Source organism: Arvicola amphibius, chromosome 9 (assembly GCF_903992535.2).
Source record: "Arvicola amphibius chromosome 9, mArvAmp1.2, whole genome shotgun sequence".
Lineage (NCBI taxonomy): Eukaryota > Metazoa > Chordata > Mammalia > Rodentia > Cricetidae > Arvicola > Arvicola amphibius.
Genome location: NC_052055.2, coordinates 70362086 through 70382701, shown reverse-complemented (window position 1 = coordinate 70382701; position 20616 = coordinate 70362086). Strand labels below are relative to the sequence as shown.

The 20616-nt window shown below is 47.3% G+C and overlaps 1 protein-coding gene across 4 annotated transcripts in view; it reads left to right on the top strand.

The window, feature by feature from the left end:
* The window catches only part of Trerf1 (transcriptional regulating factor 1), a 41264-nt gene extending 22880 nt beyond the window's left edge, over positions 1-18384 (top strand). For 3 of the 4 annotated variants that reach the window (XM_038342567.1, XM_038342569.1, XM_038342568.1), the window contains 4 exons: positions 2857-2970; positions 11322-11525; positions 14484-14695; positions 17597-18384. In XM_038342567.1, the coding sequence (XP_038198495.1) occupies positions 2857-2970; positions 11322-11525; positions 14484-14695; positions 17597-17918 (852 nt within the window). In that variant the 3' untranslated portion in view covers positions 17919-18384. Of the gene's footprint in view, positions 1-2856; positions 2971-11321; positions 11526-14447; positions 14696-17596 lie in introns of all 4 variants that reach the window. The other variant, XM_042055687.1, reaches the window with a different exon arrangement.
* Positions 18385-20616: the final 2232 nt, after the last annotated feature.

Here is a 20616-nt window from a genome sequence, read left to right as displayed (position 1 = left end):
CTACTGTCAGGATTTCTGGAGTCAGACTCCATAATCATGACAGTAATGATGAAAAATAATATCTGCCAGGCGTGGTGGCACACACCTTTAATCTCAGCATCATGGAGGCAGAGGTAAGTGGGCCTCTGTCGCATTCAATGCCGGCCTTGTCTGCATGCAAGCGCCAGGCCAGCTTGGGCTACATTGTGAGATATTGTCTCAAAAACGACACCACCCCACTCCCCAAAAAAGAGGGGAATGATAACTATATAGCACGATAGATAGATAGATAGATAGATAGATAGATAGATAGATAGATAGATAGATAGATAGATAGATGATAGATAGGTAGGCAGGCAGGCAGGCAGGCAGGCAGGCAGACAGACAGATAGATAGATCAGTCCTCCCAGGTTTGGAGTATAGCTCAGTAGAATGCCTACCTAGTATGCATGAGACCCTGTATTCAAAAGGAAAAACAAAAAGAAGAGATAAGTCACCAACAAAGGAAATCATACATTAATAACAAATTTCATAGGCTTTAACTGAGAGTGGTTTAGACAAAAATTCAAAATGTCCCAAAGTATTTCAACAGCTTCTTAATGAAAAGAATCCACCCGTTTGATTCCCGAATGTCCAGGAGGTTGGCTTAGCCTCTGACACAAGTGGAAGGCAGATGTTCTTGGGACAGCTGCTCTCTGAAAACCTCTCATGGACACAGGGAGATGGCTGTGAGGGAGAGTACCCACTGTGTAGGTGTGAGGACTTAAGTTCAGATCTCTAGAGTGCACGTCAGAAATCTAAGCATGGCTGTGCATGTACTGGTAACCCCACGTACTGGTAACCCCACTGCTTCTGAGGCAGAGCGGGAGGATCAGTGGGGACCGATGGCTGTTTAAGGCTCACTCAAGGTTCTCAAGGGTCACTGAGAGACCGTGTCTTAAAGAAATAAGAGACACTGACACCCCCCCTGCCCTGCACATCACACACACGCGTGTGCACGTGTACACACGCACACACACCTACCTAATGCTCCCCAGGGTAGTGCTCCTCGAGACCTAATGATCTTTACTGAAAGATCCCCTCTCCCCATTTTAGCAAGTTCTCACTGTGTAGACCAGGCTGACCTAGAACTAACAGATTTACCTGCTTCTACCTCCCAAGTGCTGGATTCAAGCCGTGTGCTGTCATTCCTGTCAAGCCCCATTTCTTCAAGGTGTCACATGACCCTGGGAACTAAGCTCCCAACACAAGAGCCCTATGGGGACAAGCCACACTAAAACTGTAACACTCTGCCTAAACCTTAGTCCTTAAATATCCTGCACTTGGGTTCCATGACTAGTTCACGTGCAGTATTTACAAGCCAGTGAGTTTTTTAATCAAGGACCCTTTGAGACAGTATCTCACCCCTCAGGGATGAAACCCATGTAGTAATTCCAAATGGCCGGTGGACATTGTAAGAGGACAGCCAACACTTCTGCCAGCACCCTGGTCTCAGCATGAAGGTGACTCTATATCCACTTTTCCATCCCCATACCAGGGTGACGGAGCCCCACCTGAGCACAGACGGCTGTGAACTAAGCAAAGGAATGTTTCATTCCAAAACACAGATGCAGGTTGAGCATCCCTAAAGTGAAGGCTTAAGATCCGGGATGCTCTGGGGATTTAGAAAAGCTGATTTCAGGCAAGAGACTATAGCCAGGAAAGGTGGTGCAGTGTCTAAATCCAAGCCTGATACCCCCCTGGTCTCCTGGTCTCGGGGGAGGGGGTTAGTTACAGTGCTTATGGGGAGTTGAGGATTAAACTTGAGTTTGACAGCACATACCTTTACACATGGAGTCTGCTCATGTATCCAAGGCTGTCCCTCTACTCAGTATGTAGCCAAGGAGGACATCTGGTCCTCCTGCCTGCACCTCCTGAGAGCTGGGATTACAGGCATGTTCCATCATCTGGGTGGAAGCATATTGGGTAAGAGATACCGTGCCTCTTTGGGTTCACGGGGCAAAGCTTGTGCCTACCATGCTTAGTCTGTTGCTGAGAACGTGTTCATAAATAGGTTTGGGTTGGTTTTGAGACAGGGTCTCTCGTTGCCTGGGCTAGCCTGGAACTGCCTATGTAGCTGAGTCTGGACATTAATTTCTGATCCCTCTGCCCTGACTTACCAAGTGTTGCGATTGCAGGTATGTACCATACTAGATCATAAATAGGTTTTAAGAGTCATCAAGACAGAGCGGAGCCCTTTAGATGGAAAAGCATCTGTGGCATAGCTTAGGAAAGAAGATCTCTGCGGACTGCTCTGCATGGGGGAAGAGGTTAGCGCGTCATAAGATAGTGTTGCTGGAGTGCCCGCTGCCTCTCGTGAAGGAAAGACGGCGGAGGGAAGGGCGTGCATTTGTGCTTCTTGTGATTGCCTGCGTTAAGAATTTCTGGAATAGGCCTAATTTAAATGAGTAGTAGGGGACCAGTTAGATTGCTCAAGGAGCTTGCTGCTAAGTCCAGTGACCTGAGTTTGATCCCCTGGACTCACATGGTGAAAGGAGAGAACTGACTCCCACCATTTGTCCTCTGACCTCCACACATGTGTGGACACACGTGAGAAAATACACATGCATAAACATTACAGGGTTTTTTTAGAAATGGTTAGGAGAACTACTTATGTTGCAGCTGTCAAGGGAAAAGCATGGAAAGAATAGTTCCTGCTGTTTCGTTTTTGGTTTTGTCTCTGTCTTCTGAGAGTCTTACCATGTAGCCCTGTGTAGACCAGGTTAGCCTTGAACTCTCAGAGATCGGCACGCCTCTACCTATTACAGACTTAGATGTTCCACAAAGCTTGCCCGCCGTCCAGGGGCTGGAGCTAATCGTGGTGCTCTTTCTTGGCAGGTGAAGTCCAAGACAGTGGCTCAGTGCGTGGAGTACTACTACACCTGGAAGAAGATAATGCGGCTGGGGAGGAGACACCGGACACGCCTAGCGGAAACCATTGATGACTGCATGGTGAGTGAGCTGCTCATTGGTGCCTCCGCTGGCTCCCGCCCTCTTCCTGGACGACTAGTGACTGCTGTGCTTTTGCTTTACACAACAGCAGCTAGAAAAGGGGACAGAGCTCCCAGCTCACTTATGAGACTTAGGACTTGATTTCTGGGTGTAGGCAGAAGGAAGGCGTTCCTGAGTCCAGGCTGTAACCCTTCCTCTAGTAAAAGATGTGATTGCTTTGTGTCTCTACACAGTCAGGAGTCCCACTCTTGCTTGGTGGACTATAGGAAGGTTGCCTCACGCTCTCTAATATTCTTCCCTGGGCCTTCTGTGTCACAGATGTCATTGTCCTGAGAACATGACCTGTGGGAGTCTCTGCAGTCACCTTAGCCAGCAGAGTAACAATCTGCAGAAGGCAAGAAAGTAGTTCAACACGACTCAGGAGTTCAGAGTCTGACCTAACGAGTTTTTAGGCGTATTTAAGCATAGCACAATTCAGTGAAAATTTCCCTGATGATAATTAACTCAGTCCTGTGTGAGAGACTCTTTGTAAAGAACATGTGACATCTGACATAAACATGGGTCCTATAGACTGACTGATGTGACATCTGACATAAACATGGGTCCTAGAGACTGACTACATGTTACACCTGACATAAACGTGGGTCCTATAGACTGATTGATGTGACATCTGACATAAATGTGGGTCCTATAGACTGACTGATGTGACACCTGACATAAACGTGGGTCCTATAGACTGACTACATGTTACATCTGACATAAACATGGGTCCTATAGACAGACTGATGTGACATCAGCCATAAAGATGGGTTCCACAAACTGACAAGTTCATGATGAGGGTCTAGGGGAGAATCCAGTGTCCTCTCTGCCACACAGACAGTGCAAAGGTCACCAGGCTACTAACCACATCTGTTCCCAGCCTTCTGGATGCATGACAAGTTATACATCCCTTCTTTTGAAAAGAGCCCTGTGTGTTTAACGTTCTCGGATCCACTAGTGTCTATCCGTGAGCACGGGATCTGCACCTGCCACCAGGATGCATCTCAGAAAGGAGGCCTTCTGGGATTTTCTGGCATGAACAAGAGGTGCTTTGACCTACAGATAGTACCAGGAAGTCTTAGTCACTGAAGAGCTGCTGAGCAAGTGTGGATGATTCCAGTCCTTAGATCCTCATCCACTCCTGGCATAGATCTCCTTAAGTAGCAGACAGTGTAGGGTCATCTTCATATTCTAAACCTAAGACCTGAGGTGGAAGCTGAGAGTGTGCTTGAGTTGGTAGACTCCTGCCTAGCATACACAGCACCCTGGGTTTAAATCCCAGCACTGCACAATACTGGGTGTGGTGGCTCTCATTTGTCATCCCAGCTCTCAGAAGGTGGTCACAAGGAAAATCAGAAGGTCTGAGTCCTTTTTGATTATGTAATTCAATGGCTAGCCTAGGTTATATGAAAATATATACCAAAAAAAAAAAACTAAATAAAAATTAAATTTTAAAGACCCAGGGCTACAGAGACAGCTTAGTGTTTAGAGTACACCCTGCTCTCCCAGAGGACCTGAATTTGGCTCCCAACACCCACATGGGGAGGGCTCACAACTGTATCACACCTCCAGCTCCAGGGGATCAGTTCCTTCTCCAAGACTCGTACGACACCTGCTTTCATGTGTGCACATATTCACACCCAGGCACACACACATACACATAAAGTAAATCTTCTGCACACCTTTAATCCCAGCCATCAGGAGGCAGAGGCAGGCAGGTCTCTGAGTTCAAGGAAAACCTGGTCCATAGAGCTAGTTCCAGGACATCCAGGGATATGCAGAGAAACCCTGTCTCAAAACACCTAAATAAATAAATAAATAAGTCTTTTAAAAATGAATATACAAAATGTGAAGGAAGGAAAAAGCAGCACAGCCTCCTACGGCTCAGTCAACTGAAAGCAATTAATTCCCACAGCACAAACACCAATATGGGAGCTGGACAGACAGTGGTTCAGAGCACTGACTGCTCTTGCAGGGGGCCCGGGTTTGGTTCCCTGAGCTGTCGTGACTCACAGCTGTCTGTAACTCCAGTCTCAGGGGATCTAGCGCCCTCTTCTGGCCTTCTCAAGCATCAAACACAACAAGGTGCACATACAAACATACAGGCAACACTTGTGCACATGACTTTACTTATGCAGTTGAAGAAAGGCATTTGTTGAGGATGAGGAGACATGCAAGAGACACACAGAGACAAAGATCTACATTGCAGAGGGGATTCAGGAAGCCAAAAAAGTTCTCTATTGTTTTTTCCTTAATTTAAACAGCAGTATGTGTGGATGTCAACACTCAGGATGCTAAACTGTGTCTGCCTTCTGTGTCCTCACCACTCCCAGGACATAGTCTAGTTGGGATGATGTCATGCTTACAGTGAAAACTTGACTATGCATTCTAAGAGTTTTTGAGAACAGTATAAGGTGAGAACCAGAAAGTCTTAGATACTACAAAAAGATACCCGACTGCAGCCCATGAAGGAGGTTTGCCCAGGGTCACGGAGCCTTGCTGTTCACGTGAGCAGAATAGACAGTAAGCAAGGAATCGGGAAATGCCAGCCTCAGACCTAGGACCTCACCCCTGCTGAACTGTAAAGCGGAACAGATGATTTCAGTGATTTGGAAAGTCCCATTTGTTTCTGGAATGTTCTGGACCATGTTACTGCTGTGTTTTGGGAAAAGATAAAGTCAGATATCAGGGACTAGGGAGATGGTTCCGTGGTAAAGTGTTTGTCCTGCAAGCATGGGGACCCAAAGTTGGGTCCCTAGAATCCATGTAAATGTCATTCAAGCATGCCTACAGAGCCATAATTCTAGTGTTCAGAAATAGGAGACCCTGGAGCGGGATAGCTGGCCCAGCTAGCCACATCTGAGAACTCTGGGATGCATTGAGAGACTCTGCCCCAGTGTATATGGCCAAGAGTGATAGAAGAAGGCTCCTCCCATCAGCCTCTGACCTCCACACACATGCACATAAGGGGAGAACCACATGATGTGGCCTGCTAAGAGAAAGTCATTTCCCAGGTTCTGCAGTAACAAGGGCCTAGGGACAGCGCCCAGGAAATACTGTAATGACACTCGCTAAATATTTGTCCAATGAATGGACAGTTTTCTGAGACAGGAGTCACTGGTCCATAGTAGCATCTCTGTGTGAATTCTGGAGGAAAGTGAAATGAGCAAAGAGATGCTGAACAGAGGGATGCTATTAGAGAGACATCACACAGCGTAGAAGTGCCCTCTTGATCAGTGCTCATTAGTAGAGGAAAAGCCACAGTGCAGCCTCAGATGAGAAAGAGAAGTAGAGAAGGCACCACACCTACTGGCTCATTGGCAACTCCCCAGCACTAGTTGGGATCAGCAGCAAACACGCCCTGTCCCTTGCATGTTCAGGGAAAGCAAAGGCTTATGTGAAAAGGTGACTCAGGCCCATAAAAGCAGTCTTTGTTTAAGACCCGAGTCATAGCTGCAGCTTACCCTTGGGCTCTGTGAGTACAGTCAACATTCTGAGCACTGGTTGCCAAGTAGAAACGGAAACCTGGGAGGACAGGGTCATGTGCAGAAGGCCCAGCCCTAGCCCATGGACCTGGTCTTCAGGGCTTTATTAAATGGCAAGTGAGGGGCCATCAAGATGACACAGCAGGTAAAGGAGCCTGCTGCCAAGTGAGGGGGCATCAAGATGGCACAGCTGCCAAGCCTGACGATCGGAGTTCAATCCCTGGGACCACAAGGTGGAAGGAGAGAACCCGCTACTAAAAGTTGTCCCCTGACCTCAACATGTGGGTCTTGGTATGCGAGTGAGCATGCACACACACACACACGCACGCACACACACACACGCACACACACACACACACACACGCACGCGCGTTTGCACACTTACTGAAAGGCAAGTGAGCATTTCTCGCAAAGGAAATACAAAAGGGGCTCGCTGAGGGAGCCCAGGGACAACTGAGGACCTAAAGGGTTGGTCAGGAATGATTCTGCGATGATCGGGGTGGGTGCAGCGTGAGGGCTGGCTCAGCAGGATAGGGTGAGACCCAGCCTGGGCCATCACTGGCCCTTCCTCTCTTAGAGGAAGATCGGAGGGAAGTGTGCCTCCCACCTTGCTTTCTGAGTCTGGGTCTCACTGGGATCCAGAGCTAACTAGTGAGGTTTGGCTGTCAAGTGATCCCATCTCCACCTTCACAGTTCTGGGACAACAAGCATATGCCACTACGCCAAACTTCTTTAGTGGATTCTGGGATTTGAACTCAGGTCCTCATGTTTACAAAGCAACCACTTTACCGACTGAGCTGTCTTCCCAGCCTCTCAGTTCAATTTCTTTGCTGGCTGTATGAGCTAAGGAATGACTTATCTGGCTGACTTTCGATTTGCTTAAGAAAAAAATCTATAAAGAGTTTTGGGAGAATCAGAAGTCTTATGGGGGTGGGGGAAGGTGCCTGATTGACACCGCACACTTAATACCTTTTCTTCACTTCTTCATTGCTGTCAAGAACAACCGTGACACTTAGACATAAGTCTTTGGCAGATTGGGGTTGAAAGTCTGTATTCCAATTTCCCCATTTCTTGGAGCGTGGGTATAAAAGCGCCACCCTCCATAAGGAACTCTCGGTATGCACAGTTGAGGGTCGGGCGCCATGTTAAATATAGTTCCTCGGGCTGGAGAGATGGCTCGGGGTTAAGAGCTTGCTGCTTTCCCAGAGGAGCTGGGTTTATTCCCAGCACCCACAGAGGACTGCTCACAATTGTCAGTAACTCCAGGTTCAGGGGATCTAACGCCTTTTCCGGCTTCTGCAGGCAGGGCATGCTAGTGGCCTACACGCACACAAACACACACATATCATTATATCCATTTATAGTTGTATGTACATATATGTATGTATATATCTCCTCCTCCCTCTCCTGTGTTTGACCGATTCCCATCTGAAGTCATTCGCTTGCGTCTGACGTGTGTCGTAAAATAGCCTGCATGTAGCTACAGACAACTACATGTCGGGGTTTGGCTCTCCTATCTTCACATCTCTGAGTCACTCCATCTTGATGATAAATATATTGTGAATTTGTACAGATTGCCAGTTGAAATGAAAACCCATCTGAATTCCTGAAACGTTCGAAGCACCAGATAGCAGAATTCAGTCTGTAACTTTGTGGCCATGTGAAGTTTGTCTTCAGAGTTCCTAATGATGGCCTTGTGAGAAAACTGTAATTATAGTACATCTATGGAACAAATGCCATTGTTGTCAAAAAGCTTCGGTATGAAGCATGTTTCATAAATGCCAAACTGGAGACCATGGTCCACTTAATAGCTGTGACTACAAAGTCCCCGGTTCTTTGAAAGTAGGTGCCCATGGTTTTGCCTGAGACTCTGGATTTGAAAGGTGATAGGCAGATACAGAAGACCACCTATGTAAAGTCAGCCTGTGTGTTCTTCCCTAACAAGGGGCCTTATTCCAGAAACTACTATAGGTGCTGGGCCTGTGTCCATTCACACTGACTGCCTAATTATTACTAAGTGGTCAGTTAACTGGCCAGAAACTGGCCATTTCTTACACATACCTTGCTAATGCAACCTCTTGAATATATGTCTGCATGGTGTCACCTATGACTAGCACTGAAGCAGGAAAAAGTGGCAACTGCCTTGTTCTCTCACAACCCACCCCTAAATCAAAACTGGAGAAAGGCCACCTATGGTGATGTACACTTGTAATGTGTCCAGCACTCAGGAGGCAGAGGCACGGTTGGCATGAGTTAGTCCAGCTTGGAATACATAATGTATTTTAGACCAGTCTGGACTATGGAGTGATGCTTTGTCTTAAAGAGGGGAGAGGGGAGGAGGGTGGAGAGGCTGGAGAGATGGCTCAGTGGTTAAGAGCACTCGATACTCTTCCGGAGGACCTGAGTTTGATTCCTAGCACATCCACTGGGTACCTCACAGTAGCCTTTAACTCCAGCTCCGGGGAATCTGATGCCTCTCTGGCTTCCAAGGGCACCCACGTGCACATACCACATACAAAGACATACACATAATTTAAAAATAAAAGTATAAACGCCAGGTACGGTATCACATACCTTCAATACCAGCACTTGGAAAGCAGAGGCAGGTGGATCCTTTCAAGGCCAGCCTGGTCTACAGTGAGTTCTAGGCCAGCCAAGGTTATGTAGTGATGAAACCTTGTCTAAAAATAAAAATAACTCATGAGAGAGGAAACCTGTGGTTTCTGGATTCAGGGTACCACTGTTCTCAGAAATCTTTATTCTTCTTGGAAATTCCTGCTTTGTGATTCTGAGAACCAAAGGCTTGCCTAGAGCTGCGTGCTCAGGGGACAAAAAAACTGGAGATTCTTGCTATAAACAGTGGGTATACAGGAGGACCTGGCAGAGACAAATGGCTTGTCAGGTAAAGACTGCTGGAGACTGCTGGAGAATTCTGTGTCCTGGTCCTCAGCCCCACCTCACTCTACCCAAGTAGAGTCTAGTAGCTGCTCAGGCAGGAAGTAGATGGGCATTTCTTAAAATCCTGTGTTCAGCCAGGCATGGTGATGCATGTCTGTAATCCATCACTTCAGAAGCTGAGGCAAAAGGATTACCTCTTCAGTTGCAACTTCAGAGCCAGTCTGGGCTACGTAGTGAGACTTTGTCTGGGGAAAGAGAGAAAGGTATGCTGGTAGGTCATGCTTATAATTCCAGCACCTGAGAGATAGAAATAGGAGGTTCAGCAGTCAAGGGCAGCCTTGGCTACATAGCAAGGTCAAAGCCAGCCTGAGCTACATGAGACTCTGTCTAAAAAGGGAGGAAGAAAAAAAAAGATTGGCGAGGTCGCTCGTCACTTCCTGCTCTTACGGGAGCCTCAGGTTTGGCACCCAGCACCCATATTAGACAGCTCATAACTCTCCGTAACTCCAGCTCCAGAGAATCACATGCTGTCTGGCCTCCGTGGGTATCACATACACATGGTGCACATAAACCCGTGCAGGCTTACACACATGAGTAAAAATAAGTAGATAGCTATTTCAAAATGACATTAATCCCTGAATTCTTTCCCAGCCCTGCCCACACCAACTGCTCAATAGCTTGCTACTTTAATGTCCTGTTGTATGTGTGTGTGAGTGTTTACTTGCCTATGATGCCTCATGCCTATGGAGTCCAGAAGAAAGCATCGGAGCCCTTGGAACCATGTGGGTGCTGGGAATTGAACCTGCGTCCTCGAAAGAACAGCGGGTACTCTTACCTGCTGAGTCATCTCTCCAGTCCCACCCTAGCTAAAGTGTTTTCATAAAAGATTTTAGCCGGGCGGTGGTGGCACACGCCTTTAATCCCAGCACTCGGGAGGCAGAGGCAGGCGGATCTCTGTGAGTTCGAGACCAGCCTGGTCTACAAGAGCTAGTTCCAGGACAGGCTCCAAAGCCACAGAGAAACCCTGTCTCGAAAAACCAAAAAAAAAAAAAAAAAAAAAAAAGATTTTATTATTTTATTATATGTGTTGTGGGCCTGAGTGTGAATTACATATGTGCAGGGGCCGATAGAGGCCACAGAGGACATCACACACCCTCCAACTGGAGTTAGGTAGTTGAGAGCCATGCAACGAGGGCACTGAGAGCTGAACACTGGATATTCGCAAGAACAGTCTTCACTCTTAACTGCTGAGCCGTCTCGCCAGTCCTTACTTTATCTTTTATGTGTATGTACGTGTGTCTGTATAAATGTATGCCACATGTGTGCAGTGCCCAGGGGAGCCAGATCTCTGGAGCTTGAGTTACTGGCGACTGTGACCTGCTAGAGATGAGTGCTGGGAACCGAAGGTAGGTCCTCTGAAAGCAGCAAGTGCTCTTAACAGGTGGCCATTGCTCCAGTCCCTCCACCTTATTTTTGAGAAAGGGTCTCTCCGTGAGGTTGGAGCTTAACTTCTTGCTAGATTGGCTGACCAGCAACCTGTAAGGATCCTTCATTTCCACCTCCCAGCCCTGGGGTTACAGCACCCACACACACCTGGCTTTTATCTGGGGCCCGGGTCTGGGACTCAGGTCCTCATGATGTATAGCTAGCGCTTACCCACTGTGCTGTCTCCAACCCCTAGGCAGGGCATCTTCACCTCTGGCCCCTTTGCTTTCGCATGATTCTGTAAGGGATCATGGGGGAACCCAAAGTGCAGTATGGAACATTCTCTACCCCAAGATTCCAGGGTCCAGAGTCCAGCCTTGCAGACTCTGTCACCTATCATAGGAAAACGGTGACCCAGCCCCAGTGTTCCATGTCCTGGCTTGTGATTTCTGTCCACTACTAAAATTCCCTTCTGGGGTATCACCTTCTTGCTTTTGATACCAGACAAGTGAAGAGGAAGAAGAGGCAGAGGAGGAAGAAGAGGACCCGGAAGAAGATAGGAAATCCATAAAAGAAGAGGAGAGTGAAGTGGCCAAGTCACCAGAGCCACCACCTGTCCCCGCCCTGGCTCCCACTGAGGGGCCACCCCTGCAGGCCACTGGCCAACCATCTGGCTCTTTCATCTGTGAAATGCCCAACTGTGGGGCTGTAAGTATCTGTGTTGTCCCTGGCTCTGGGAGACCTGAGGGTCATACAACTGTGCCTGGTTCTAAAAGCAATGGACGTCTTGCAGAGGTCATGCCATGTAGCTGTCACTTTCTTAATGAGCTTAGCCAAGGGAGGTGACTCTGTGTCTTCTCTGTCGAGCACAATGCTACATGCTGGAGAATTTAGAGGAGGTCCCTAAAGCCAAGTGCGGTGACACGGGCTTGTAATCCCAGCACCCCAGAGACTGAGACTTTGAAGCCAGCCTGCAGTATATAGTAAGACCTGGTCTTCAGGCTAAATAAATAAATAAATAAAGCCAGAAGGGCTCCTGCCTTCGGGAAGTGTTGACTGCCAGCTCCACAGTGACACGGGCCTCCAGGAGGTGCACTTGTCCTCACTGTCTCCGGTCCCTCTGTGCAGGCACTCGGCTGTACGTCACCAAAGGCCAGATTTATCTTGTCGGCACGCACTTGAACTTCCTAAAGAGCTGCCGGGGCTTCCCTTTTCTAACACAGTGACCTGACTGAACACCTCCAGCTTCATCGCTGGAAGGTTTAGTTTTTCATACTCCATAAAATGTTACTAACTCTAATTTAAATGTCACTATTGTAACATTTGAGAAAGTTGTTTCTGAGCAACTAAAGTTTGTCTTTGCAATCTTAGGGAACAAAAATTCACTAAGCAGGGCTGGAGATATGGCTCAGTGGTTAAGAGCACTGGCTGCTCTTCCAAAGGTCCTGAGTTCAATTCCCAGCAACCACATGGTGGCTCACAACCATCTGTAATAATATCTGGTGCCCTCTTCTGGCACGTGGGCATACATGGAGGCAGAATGTTGTATACATAATAAATAAATAAATCTTAAAAAATTCACTAAGCAAATTACTGTTCTGAACAAGTTAAAGGGAGTCTGGGGGACCCCCTCAAACGCCTTCTGAGTGCTAAGTCTCCATAAATCTTGGAGGCTGTTTGTGAGGACTCTGGGTATTCTGCCTATCCCCACCAGTCTAAAATGCCGAGATTTTTCCCAAATCAGGTTTCTAAAAGCCTGACACACTTGTATAGATACGTTCCAGAGATGTTACCCCCAAATGTCTCCCTCCTGGGACACATCATTGTCCTCTAGCTCATGTTCGCTTGTCTAGTGTGGAGTATATTAAATATTGTTTATGGAGTCTGTCATTTAAGGAAAGTCTTTACAGTGTTTATGTCCGGCTAGACAGGAGGTACACACCTTTAGTCCCTGCACTCCGGAGGCAGAAGCAAGCTTCTCTGGTTTGAGGCCAGTCAGGACTACATAGTGAGACCCTGTCTCTAAATAAATAAATAAAATGTTTATTTACTAATACAGAAATTCATTTTATTTGCATTTTTTAAAAATTAAAAGGCTTTAGAAAAACAAAAGTGTATACATCTTCATTTACTTTGTAGAGAATATGAGCAATGGCCGGCGCATTGGACCGCCAATGGCCTGGCCTCTGCACTCCGTCACTGCCATTTGGCCCAGATTGCTTCACTTCTGAGTTGATTAAGCTGTGACTTTAAATGACAATGTTTCTTGGTAAATTATTAGTTCAGAAAGTGGGTGCTTTTTCAATTCATGGTTTTAGGGTAAAATCAATGTTTGGGTTTTAGGCCAATTGGGGGTGGGGGAGGAGGAGATCATCTTTTACTTTGCCTAATCAAACATGCTCAGTGAGACAGATACTCTTAATGACTTTTTTTTTTTTTTTTTTTTGATTTTTCGAGACAGGGTTTCTCTGTGGTTTTGGAGCCTGTCCTGGAACTAGCTCTTGTAGACCAGGCTGGTCTCAAACTCAGAGATCCGCCTGCCTCTGCCTCCCGAGTGCTAGGATTAAAGGCGTGCGCCACCACCGCCGGGCTCTTAATGACTTTTTAAGTCCCATCAAGGACAGTGTGGTGACCTACTCCATGCCTAACAGTGGAGGTTCAGGAAATCAGGACAGATTTGTTTTTATGTAATACAATAAAAAGGGCCCGTGAGCAAGATGTGGAAAGGGGCCTATAGGATTGGGGGTGAGGATTATAGCCCCATACTTCAGTGGTTCTGGACAGAGGACTGGGAAAGTAGGACCCACATCTGGTGGGCAGAAGGCCGCAGAGGCCAGTAAACACCCTGCTGTGTGTGAGCCTATCCCCAACTGTCCTAACCCAAGTATCTGTAATTTTGAGGTCAAGAAACCCTATTCTATGTCAATATTTGAAAAATTAGCCAGGCATGTGGCAGACACGTGTGTTTCCGGCACTCGGGGTATGAGGCAGGAGGATAAGGATTGAGCTGCAGCGAGGCCAAGACCGCCCGGGCTGTAGCATGAGACTCTAACATAAACGAAGTCATTGGTCAGCATATTTCCAATGGGGACACTGTGATACACACTTGTAATTCTAGCACTTAGGAGGCAGAGGCAGGAGGATTGGCTCATGTTTAAAAACAATCTACTCTACGTAGCAGGTTCCAGGCCTGTTAGGCCTTCAGAGTGATACCCTGTCCCCAAAACTAGAAGAAAGCCCGGTCCTTTGTTTAATCCTGTTAAAGTTTGGGGTCTTAGGTGTGGCTCTGCGGTGCACTTGGATTGCCATGTAGCTCACAGTGAGAGCATTCACCTAGCAAGTGTGGGGCTCAGGCTCCATCCCCAGAATCACAGGAAGCAACAACAAGAATTAAAACAGTGGACTACCAAGGGAGGCTCGAACTCATGGGGGGTGAGGTGCGCTGAGGCAATGCATTTGTCCTGCGTGCTCAGGTTAGACCACTGAGGAAGTGTTGTTGACACAGTGTGTGGTTGGGGTGTCTGAGCTTTCTGTGGCACACGCCTAGTGTTTGCTTGTATGAACCGTGTGCTGTTTCGTGTATCACATGTTTTTCCTACGAGTAACTAACGACCCTAATTTCCTTTTCAGGACTGTAGATGTCATGTGACTCCCTTTCTTCCCCAGGTGTTCAGCTCCCGACAGGCACTGAATGGCCATGCCCGCATCCACGGCGGCACCAACCAGGTGACCAAGACCCGAGGTGCTGTCCCCTCTGGGAAGCAGAAGCCAGGTGGCACTCAGAGTGGGTACTGTTCAGTAAAGAGTTCACCATCACACAGCACCACCAGTGGAGAGACAGACCCCACCACTATCTTCCCCTGCAAGGAGTGTGGCAAGTAAGTACACTGGAACCAGGGGCCAAACCTAGGGTCACCATGAATGGCTGTCCTGTGAGGGCTGTTCATTCAGCTAGAAAAAACCTAGGCTCTTGGGGCTCCCCTTGATGCCGCCCCTGGGATCTGAGGTCCCTTCTCGCTACCTCTGTTCACGCCTCTGCCCACAGCAGACATCGCTGATCTGTTTCCTCAGTCTCTGACGTCACACTTAGACAATATCCTCTCCTTTGAATCATAATGATGCAAACTGGCACGTCTAGTTGTTTAGAGCCCGTGCATGGGATAAAACCTATAGCAGTGGTGGGACTATAGCAGCTGTGTCCTGGGATCTACTTTATTACATACTTCATGTATGTGAACTCACAATTCTCACAGGGAAAAACCCCATCCAGTCCAAGTTGTTTTCATGCCTATTTTACAAATAAAGATTTAAAGTCAGGTAAAACGACTTGTCCCAAGTCACACAGCCGGAAAGCAAAGCTGATATTAAATCTCGCTGTATCCAGGTCAGTGCTTGGCTTCCCACGCTGCCCCAGCCTTCTGCTTTGTTTTGATTAGTTGCATTACAAAGAGCCTAACTAGTGGTAAAATACATGGCTCCTTCACAGTTTCCTTCTCGGTGGTTCTGCCTAACCTCAAGGCTCTGGCACCATCATACCTTGGTGGCCATTAGCGGCCTTGCTGCATTTCTCTTTATAGTCTCCAGTGTCTCAAACACATAAGGAATGGAGAGACACCTACCGGAGTCTCCGAAACTGTCAGGAAAACATTCCTAGTTCCATCAGTAGGGCCAGTGGGAACCTCTGCTTGCGTGTCCTCAGAGACATGTCAGGTGGACTGCAGAGCTGACCTAGCAGTGGGGAGCACTGGTTGCTCTTCTTGGGTTTGCTCCCAGATGGTAACTAAGCACCATCTCCAGTTCCAGAAGATCTGATGCCCTCTTCAGGCATCTACACGTGCCGCACACATGCAGTGCACAGAATTACATGCAGCCAAATGCTCTTTATAAAAACAACAAAAAACAAAATAGAAAGAACAATTGTGATATTTTAAAGCCCAGGTAGTGGTGGCACAAGCCTTTAATCCCAACACTCAGAAGGCAGAAGCAGGTGGATCTCTGAGTTGGAGGCCAGTCTATCTACAAAGCAAGTTCCAGGACAGCCAGGGCTACACAAAGAAACCCTGTCTCCAAAAACCAAAACAAACAAAAAGGTAGAAAAGTACCTTCAGCTGTGTGTGTAAGAGGTGGGTGTGAAGCATGTGAGCCTTGTGCTTAGGATGGGTCCCATCTGCAGGAGTCCCACTGTGTGCACGGATGTACTTACCCATCTGTGTCCCACTGTGTGCACGGATGCACTTACGTTTGGGCAAGCAGCGTTTGCCTCATGTTTCGTGTTTCCAGTGGCCACTCAAAAGCACGCAGTGAGCATTTTTCTTGTCTTGCCCTTACGTTACTTGCGATATTTTCTTTCTGACTTTGTTATCAGTGTGTGTGTGCCCATGTACATGCCAGTACACATGTGGGAGGCCAGGGACAGCTCTGTGTAGTCAATTCTCCCCTTCATCTTTACGTGGATCCTGGGGCTCGAACTCAAGGCTGCCAGGCTTTCTCTGCAAACGCTTTTACCGCCTGAGCCTCTCGCCTGCCTCTTCTCCTCTCTAAAGTTCAAGTAGGATTTTATGAAATCTAGAAATGCTTCCTGGGCTTTTCCAGTTAGGAATAGCATTGGGCAGTTCACAGATGGCCTCTTTCTGCTGCTCAAATGATGTTCCTTTTCAATACAAGTCCTCAGCCTGCCTGGCTGGCTGGCTGGGTTGGCTTGAGAGAGTCACATAATTGTATTTATGCTACTTCTTCTCTGTAAACACAGGCTCTTATCTGAGCTAACACTCTGGAAAATGGCCTAGATAGTAAGTCATGTTGAATGTGTAGGACATGCTGTCTCAACACCTCACTTTCCCACCATATTCTTGAAGCAGTAGGGAAAATCAACAGACAGTTGTGTGCCAGTGGCTAGAATAAAGAGCCTGGACCCTTGATCTGAAGAACCTGGTACCCTTTTATCCCAGGGTTATGGGTACTTGGCCGGGGGAGAAGGGCTGACCTTTAAAATAAGACACGTAGCAGCATCCTTGGTCTCTACTTGGTGCTAGACAGACACTTCCCAACTCAGATACAGCAATCCAGTATGCCTCCAGACATTGCCAAATGTTTCCTGGGAGGGCACAGCCTCTCCTGGCTGAGACTCACTTTCATTCTAAAGAAAACAATATGAATCGATGATAATTATGGTGACCAAGAGGAATGCAGGTGGGGGCTTGGCAGCCCAGCACAATAAAGCCTGAAGAAAGGCCATTGGAATTGGTCGCACGCGGCTACTGGTCCAATGAGGTTGAAGGTTGAAGTGGAAGGGACGAGAGCCTCACTGGAACAAGTGGAATGAAAAAGGGGTGTGCTAAGTGTGTGTGGACTATCCTTGGTGGGCTCTGGCTGGAAGAAGAGGGCAGGAAGCCAGGGGTAGCGGATGGGCTGTTCTACGGTAGGCTGTCAGAGCGCATCAACAGGATTTGGGGTTCTCCTGTGCAGAGGGTGCTGTTAGTGACAGGGACAGGAGGATGTCAGAGGAGAAGCACCTGCTCAGCTGGATAGACAGGACAGCCTTTGAGGTCTTGGTTAGGACAGGAAGGAAGCAGGACTTACCATCAGTGTTTTCCTGTCCCCAGCCCTCTTCCGTGTATGCCCAGAGAAATGACTGGTCACAGCAGGAGGAAGCCACCCCAAACCAGACCTGCAACCTGCACCCCCACACGCACCAGTCCCTGCAGGAATCGGTCATCTCTATCTCCAGGAACTAAGCTCTGCCCAGAGGTTTCACAAGCTGCTGTCTTCCTCTCTTCCAGGGTCTTCTTCAAGATCAAAAGCCGGAATGCACACATGAAAACCCACCGGCAGCAAGAGGAGCAGCAGAGGCAGAAGGCTCAGAAGGCGGCTTTCGCAGCAGAAATGGCAGCCACCATCGAGAGGACTACTGGGCCGGTGGGGGCACCTGAGCTGCTGCCCCTGGACCAGCTGAGTCTCATGAAGCCGGTCAAGGACGTGGACATCCTGGACGATGATGTGGTCCAGCAGTTAGGGGTCATGGACGAGGCCGAGGTGGTGGGCACGGATCTTCTCTTGGATGACCAAGATTCGGTTTTGCTTCAGGGTGACACAGAACTCTAAGCCCCTCATTCATCACCTAGAGACACAGAAGGCATGACACCTTCATCAGTCAGGAAAACCTGGACTTCCTGCTCCTTTGAAAGCCCTTTTAAACTACCTGTTTAAAAAGTGGTCCTTTTCTTCAGGTTAAAGGAGGGGAAACAAATCCAGTTCTTTTCTCTTTTACCTTCTTTTCAATTGTTTTTGTTGGGGGTTGGGGGGAATAAAAAATTGGCACAACTATCTTTAAGAGGTGTCTCATCTGGGCTGTGTTCTCGCGAGGCCATTTCCCGCAGGGATGAGCCTCACGTTCGTGTTGCTTTGCTTTCAGATGTCAGCCACCCTGGTTGCCTTTTATCTCCAAACTTGATGTGAATGTGTGCGTGTGTGCAGGCGTGTGCGTGCATGTGTGTGCATGGGTGTGTGCATGCTACGTGTGTGCGTGTTGCTTGTGTGTGTGTACGCGCACGTGCATGCGTGCGTGTGAGTGTGTGTGTGTGTGTGTGTGTGTGTAGGAAGCAGGTTACCCCATTTATACTGGGACTTTAGGCCATGTTTTCCCATCAAGAATTATTTTTATCCTGCTCTGACCTACCTGAAAGCCTTCCCTCCTTCAGGTCAGATGAACCTATTGTTTTTTCTTTCTTTCTTTCTTTCTTTCTTTCTTTCTTTTTTTTCTCAACATGGTTCATGGCCAGTGGAGTTCTAAACTTACTTTGCACCACTTGAACATACTGTGAAACCCTTTCACTCCGATTTGTTCAAATTGTCTGTGCTGGTCTGAGGTTTGCCTAGATGTTAGTTAGCTACAGAGAGAGAGCATTTTCTAACACATAGACATAGCAGATGCAATGGAAACTGCTTTGAAAGCCAACAAAAATAGGCTCAGATTCAAGTTCGCTACAATGCCTGCATTCAAATAATGAATGTATTCGTTACAAGTCACTTACCAAAGCGATTGTGGACTTCTCTAAGCTACATGACTTTGCTTTGCCCCTGACAGCAGGGGGCGCCATTTGTACTTGAAGGCAATAAACCTGTAATCCTTCAAAAATGTCATTGCCCAGGCTTTTGGACTCAGTTGGGCTGACCCCCTCCCACTGTCAGTACTCAGTCGGACTGGAACCCTGCCCCTGGTCCAGAGGAGCTCCTGCCAGCCCTCCTTCTGTGTTCATGGCCTCTAGCCTCCAGGCCAGGTGTCTTCAGGTCTTAACCCTCCTTGAGTAGACTAGCTCCCCAGCTCTATGTAAATGTAACTGGCATGTTGGGCCACTGTGCTGGCCCATGATTAACTTGGCATTAGAGAGCATCCTAGCGGAGGAGTGGAGCTGGACATCCTTCATATTGGATTCTACAAAACCATTTGGCACATATTCAGGGGGCCTGGGGGCCATGGCCCTCCACAGCCCCACTCAGGCAGTGGCTTCTGAGTTTCAGGAAAGCCACAAACAAAAGACTGTTTTCAGAGATTCTTTTCCTTTCTATCCTTGTTTCCAGAGCTATCTTGAGGTTCTTTCTTGGCGAGGGTGGGTGTTTTTGTTGCTGTTGTTTCAAGGGTTACTGTAGCCTGTGTATGATCTCAGAAGCATTGAGCTAAAAACTGCCTGGGCATCACACGTGAGCTTCCTTTCCGAGCCACTCAGCAGCAGAGCGCAAGGCTCTGTCTGCCTCTACGTCTGGAAAAGCGTAGCCACACAAAAGAGCAAATGCCCAGAGCTTTAGAAAGTCCATGCACTCCTGCTCGGGGATTTGCCCAGTTTGAAACCTTAGAAATAAACTGACCTGCCACCACCAATAGCCAATACATAATGTAATTTTGGTTTCTCCATGCAGTATAGCATAAGGAATATTTTGACTTGAAATAACCAAAGAACTCCTCCTTAATGAGACAGTTCATGCACCTGGGTTAGTATTTCCTGGTTATCAACTTAAAGAATTGACTTCCTGTTAAAATATTGCACTTTTTTTTCTGGAAATGATTCTATCTGCATGTGTGTGTTGTGTTTTAGCTGCCCCTTCCCTCCCGGCCCTAAAGAACTTCTCTTCCTAATGGCTAATGTCTTCACATGGCTCCTGGTTGACGCGATGGTTTTTCAGTAATGAATTTGGACTCCCTTTGAGAAAGCTTGTATATAAAAAGTTAACAGATATATTTTATGGAAAAACCCATCTTATTTTCAGATATATTTAACTGCTGTTCTATTTTATTAGAGGAAGGTTGTAAATATTTTCTAGGCGTTCTATTGTAAAGAAAAGTATTTTTGAAAAAAATTAATGTAATAAAAAGGAAACCGTTTTTAAGTAGTGGCTGTGACCGCCTCCTGCTCTGCTTTCGTTCCGTCGCGTTCTCGGCCAGCAGCTTGCATGCCTTCATAGTGGGATGTGATTCGGGTTTGCACTGTTCGAGTTGACATCAGAGTTTCCAGTGTGCTTAACTGATTGTTTCTGGAATGCAGCTCCCTCAGTCCAGAGCAAAGTGCTGTGTGTAGTCTGCTCATGGTTTTTCTTTTGTAATGTGTGTATTTTTAAAAAGGATTTTATGTAACATTTTGGCAAAAACAAAAAATGAAGAGGACAGTATTTTCTATGACTTTTATAACATTTTGCTAAAAATGTTTCTTCCGAGGTCAGTTTTTGTTAAGGTAAACCAAAAGTCTTATTTTCCAGGGGTTTAAAAAATAAAGTTTGAAGCTGGAAAGCAAATTCTACCTAAACATCA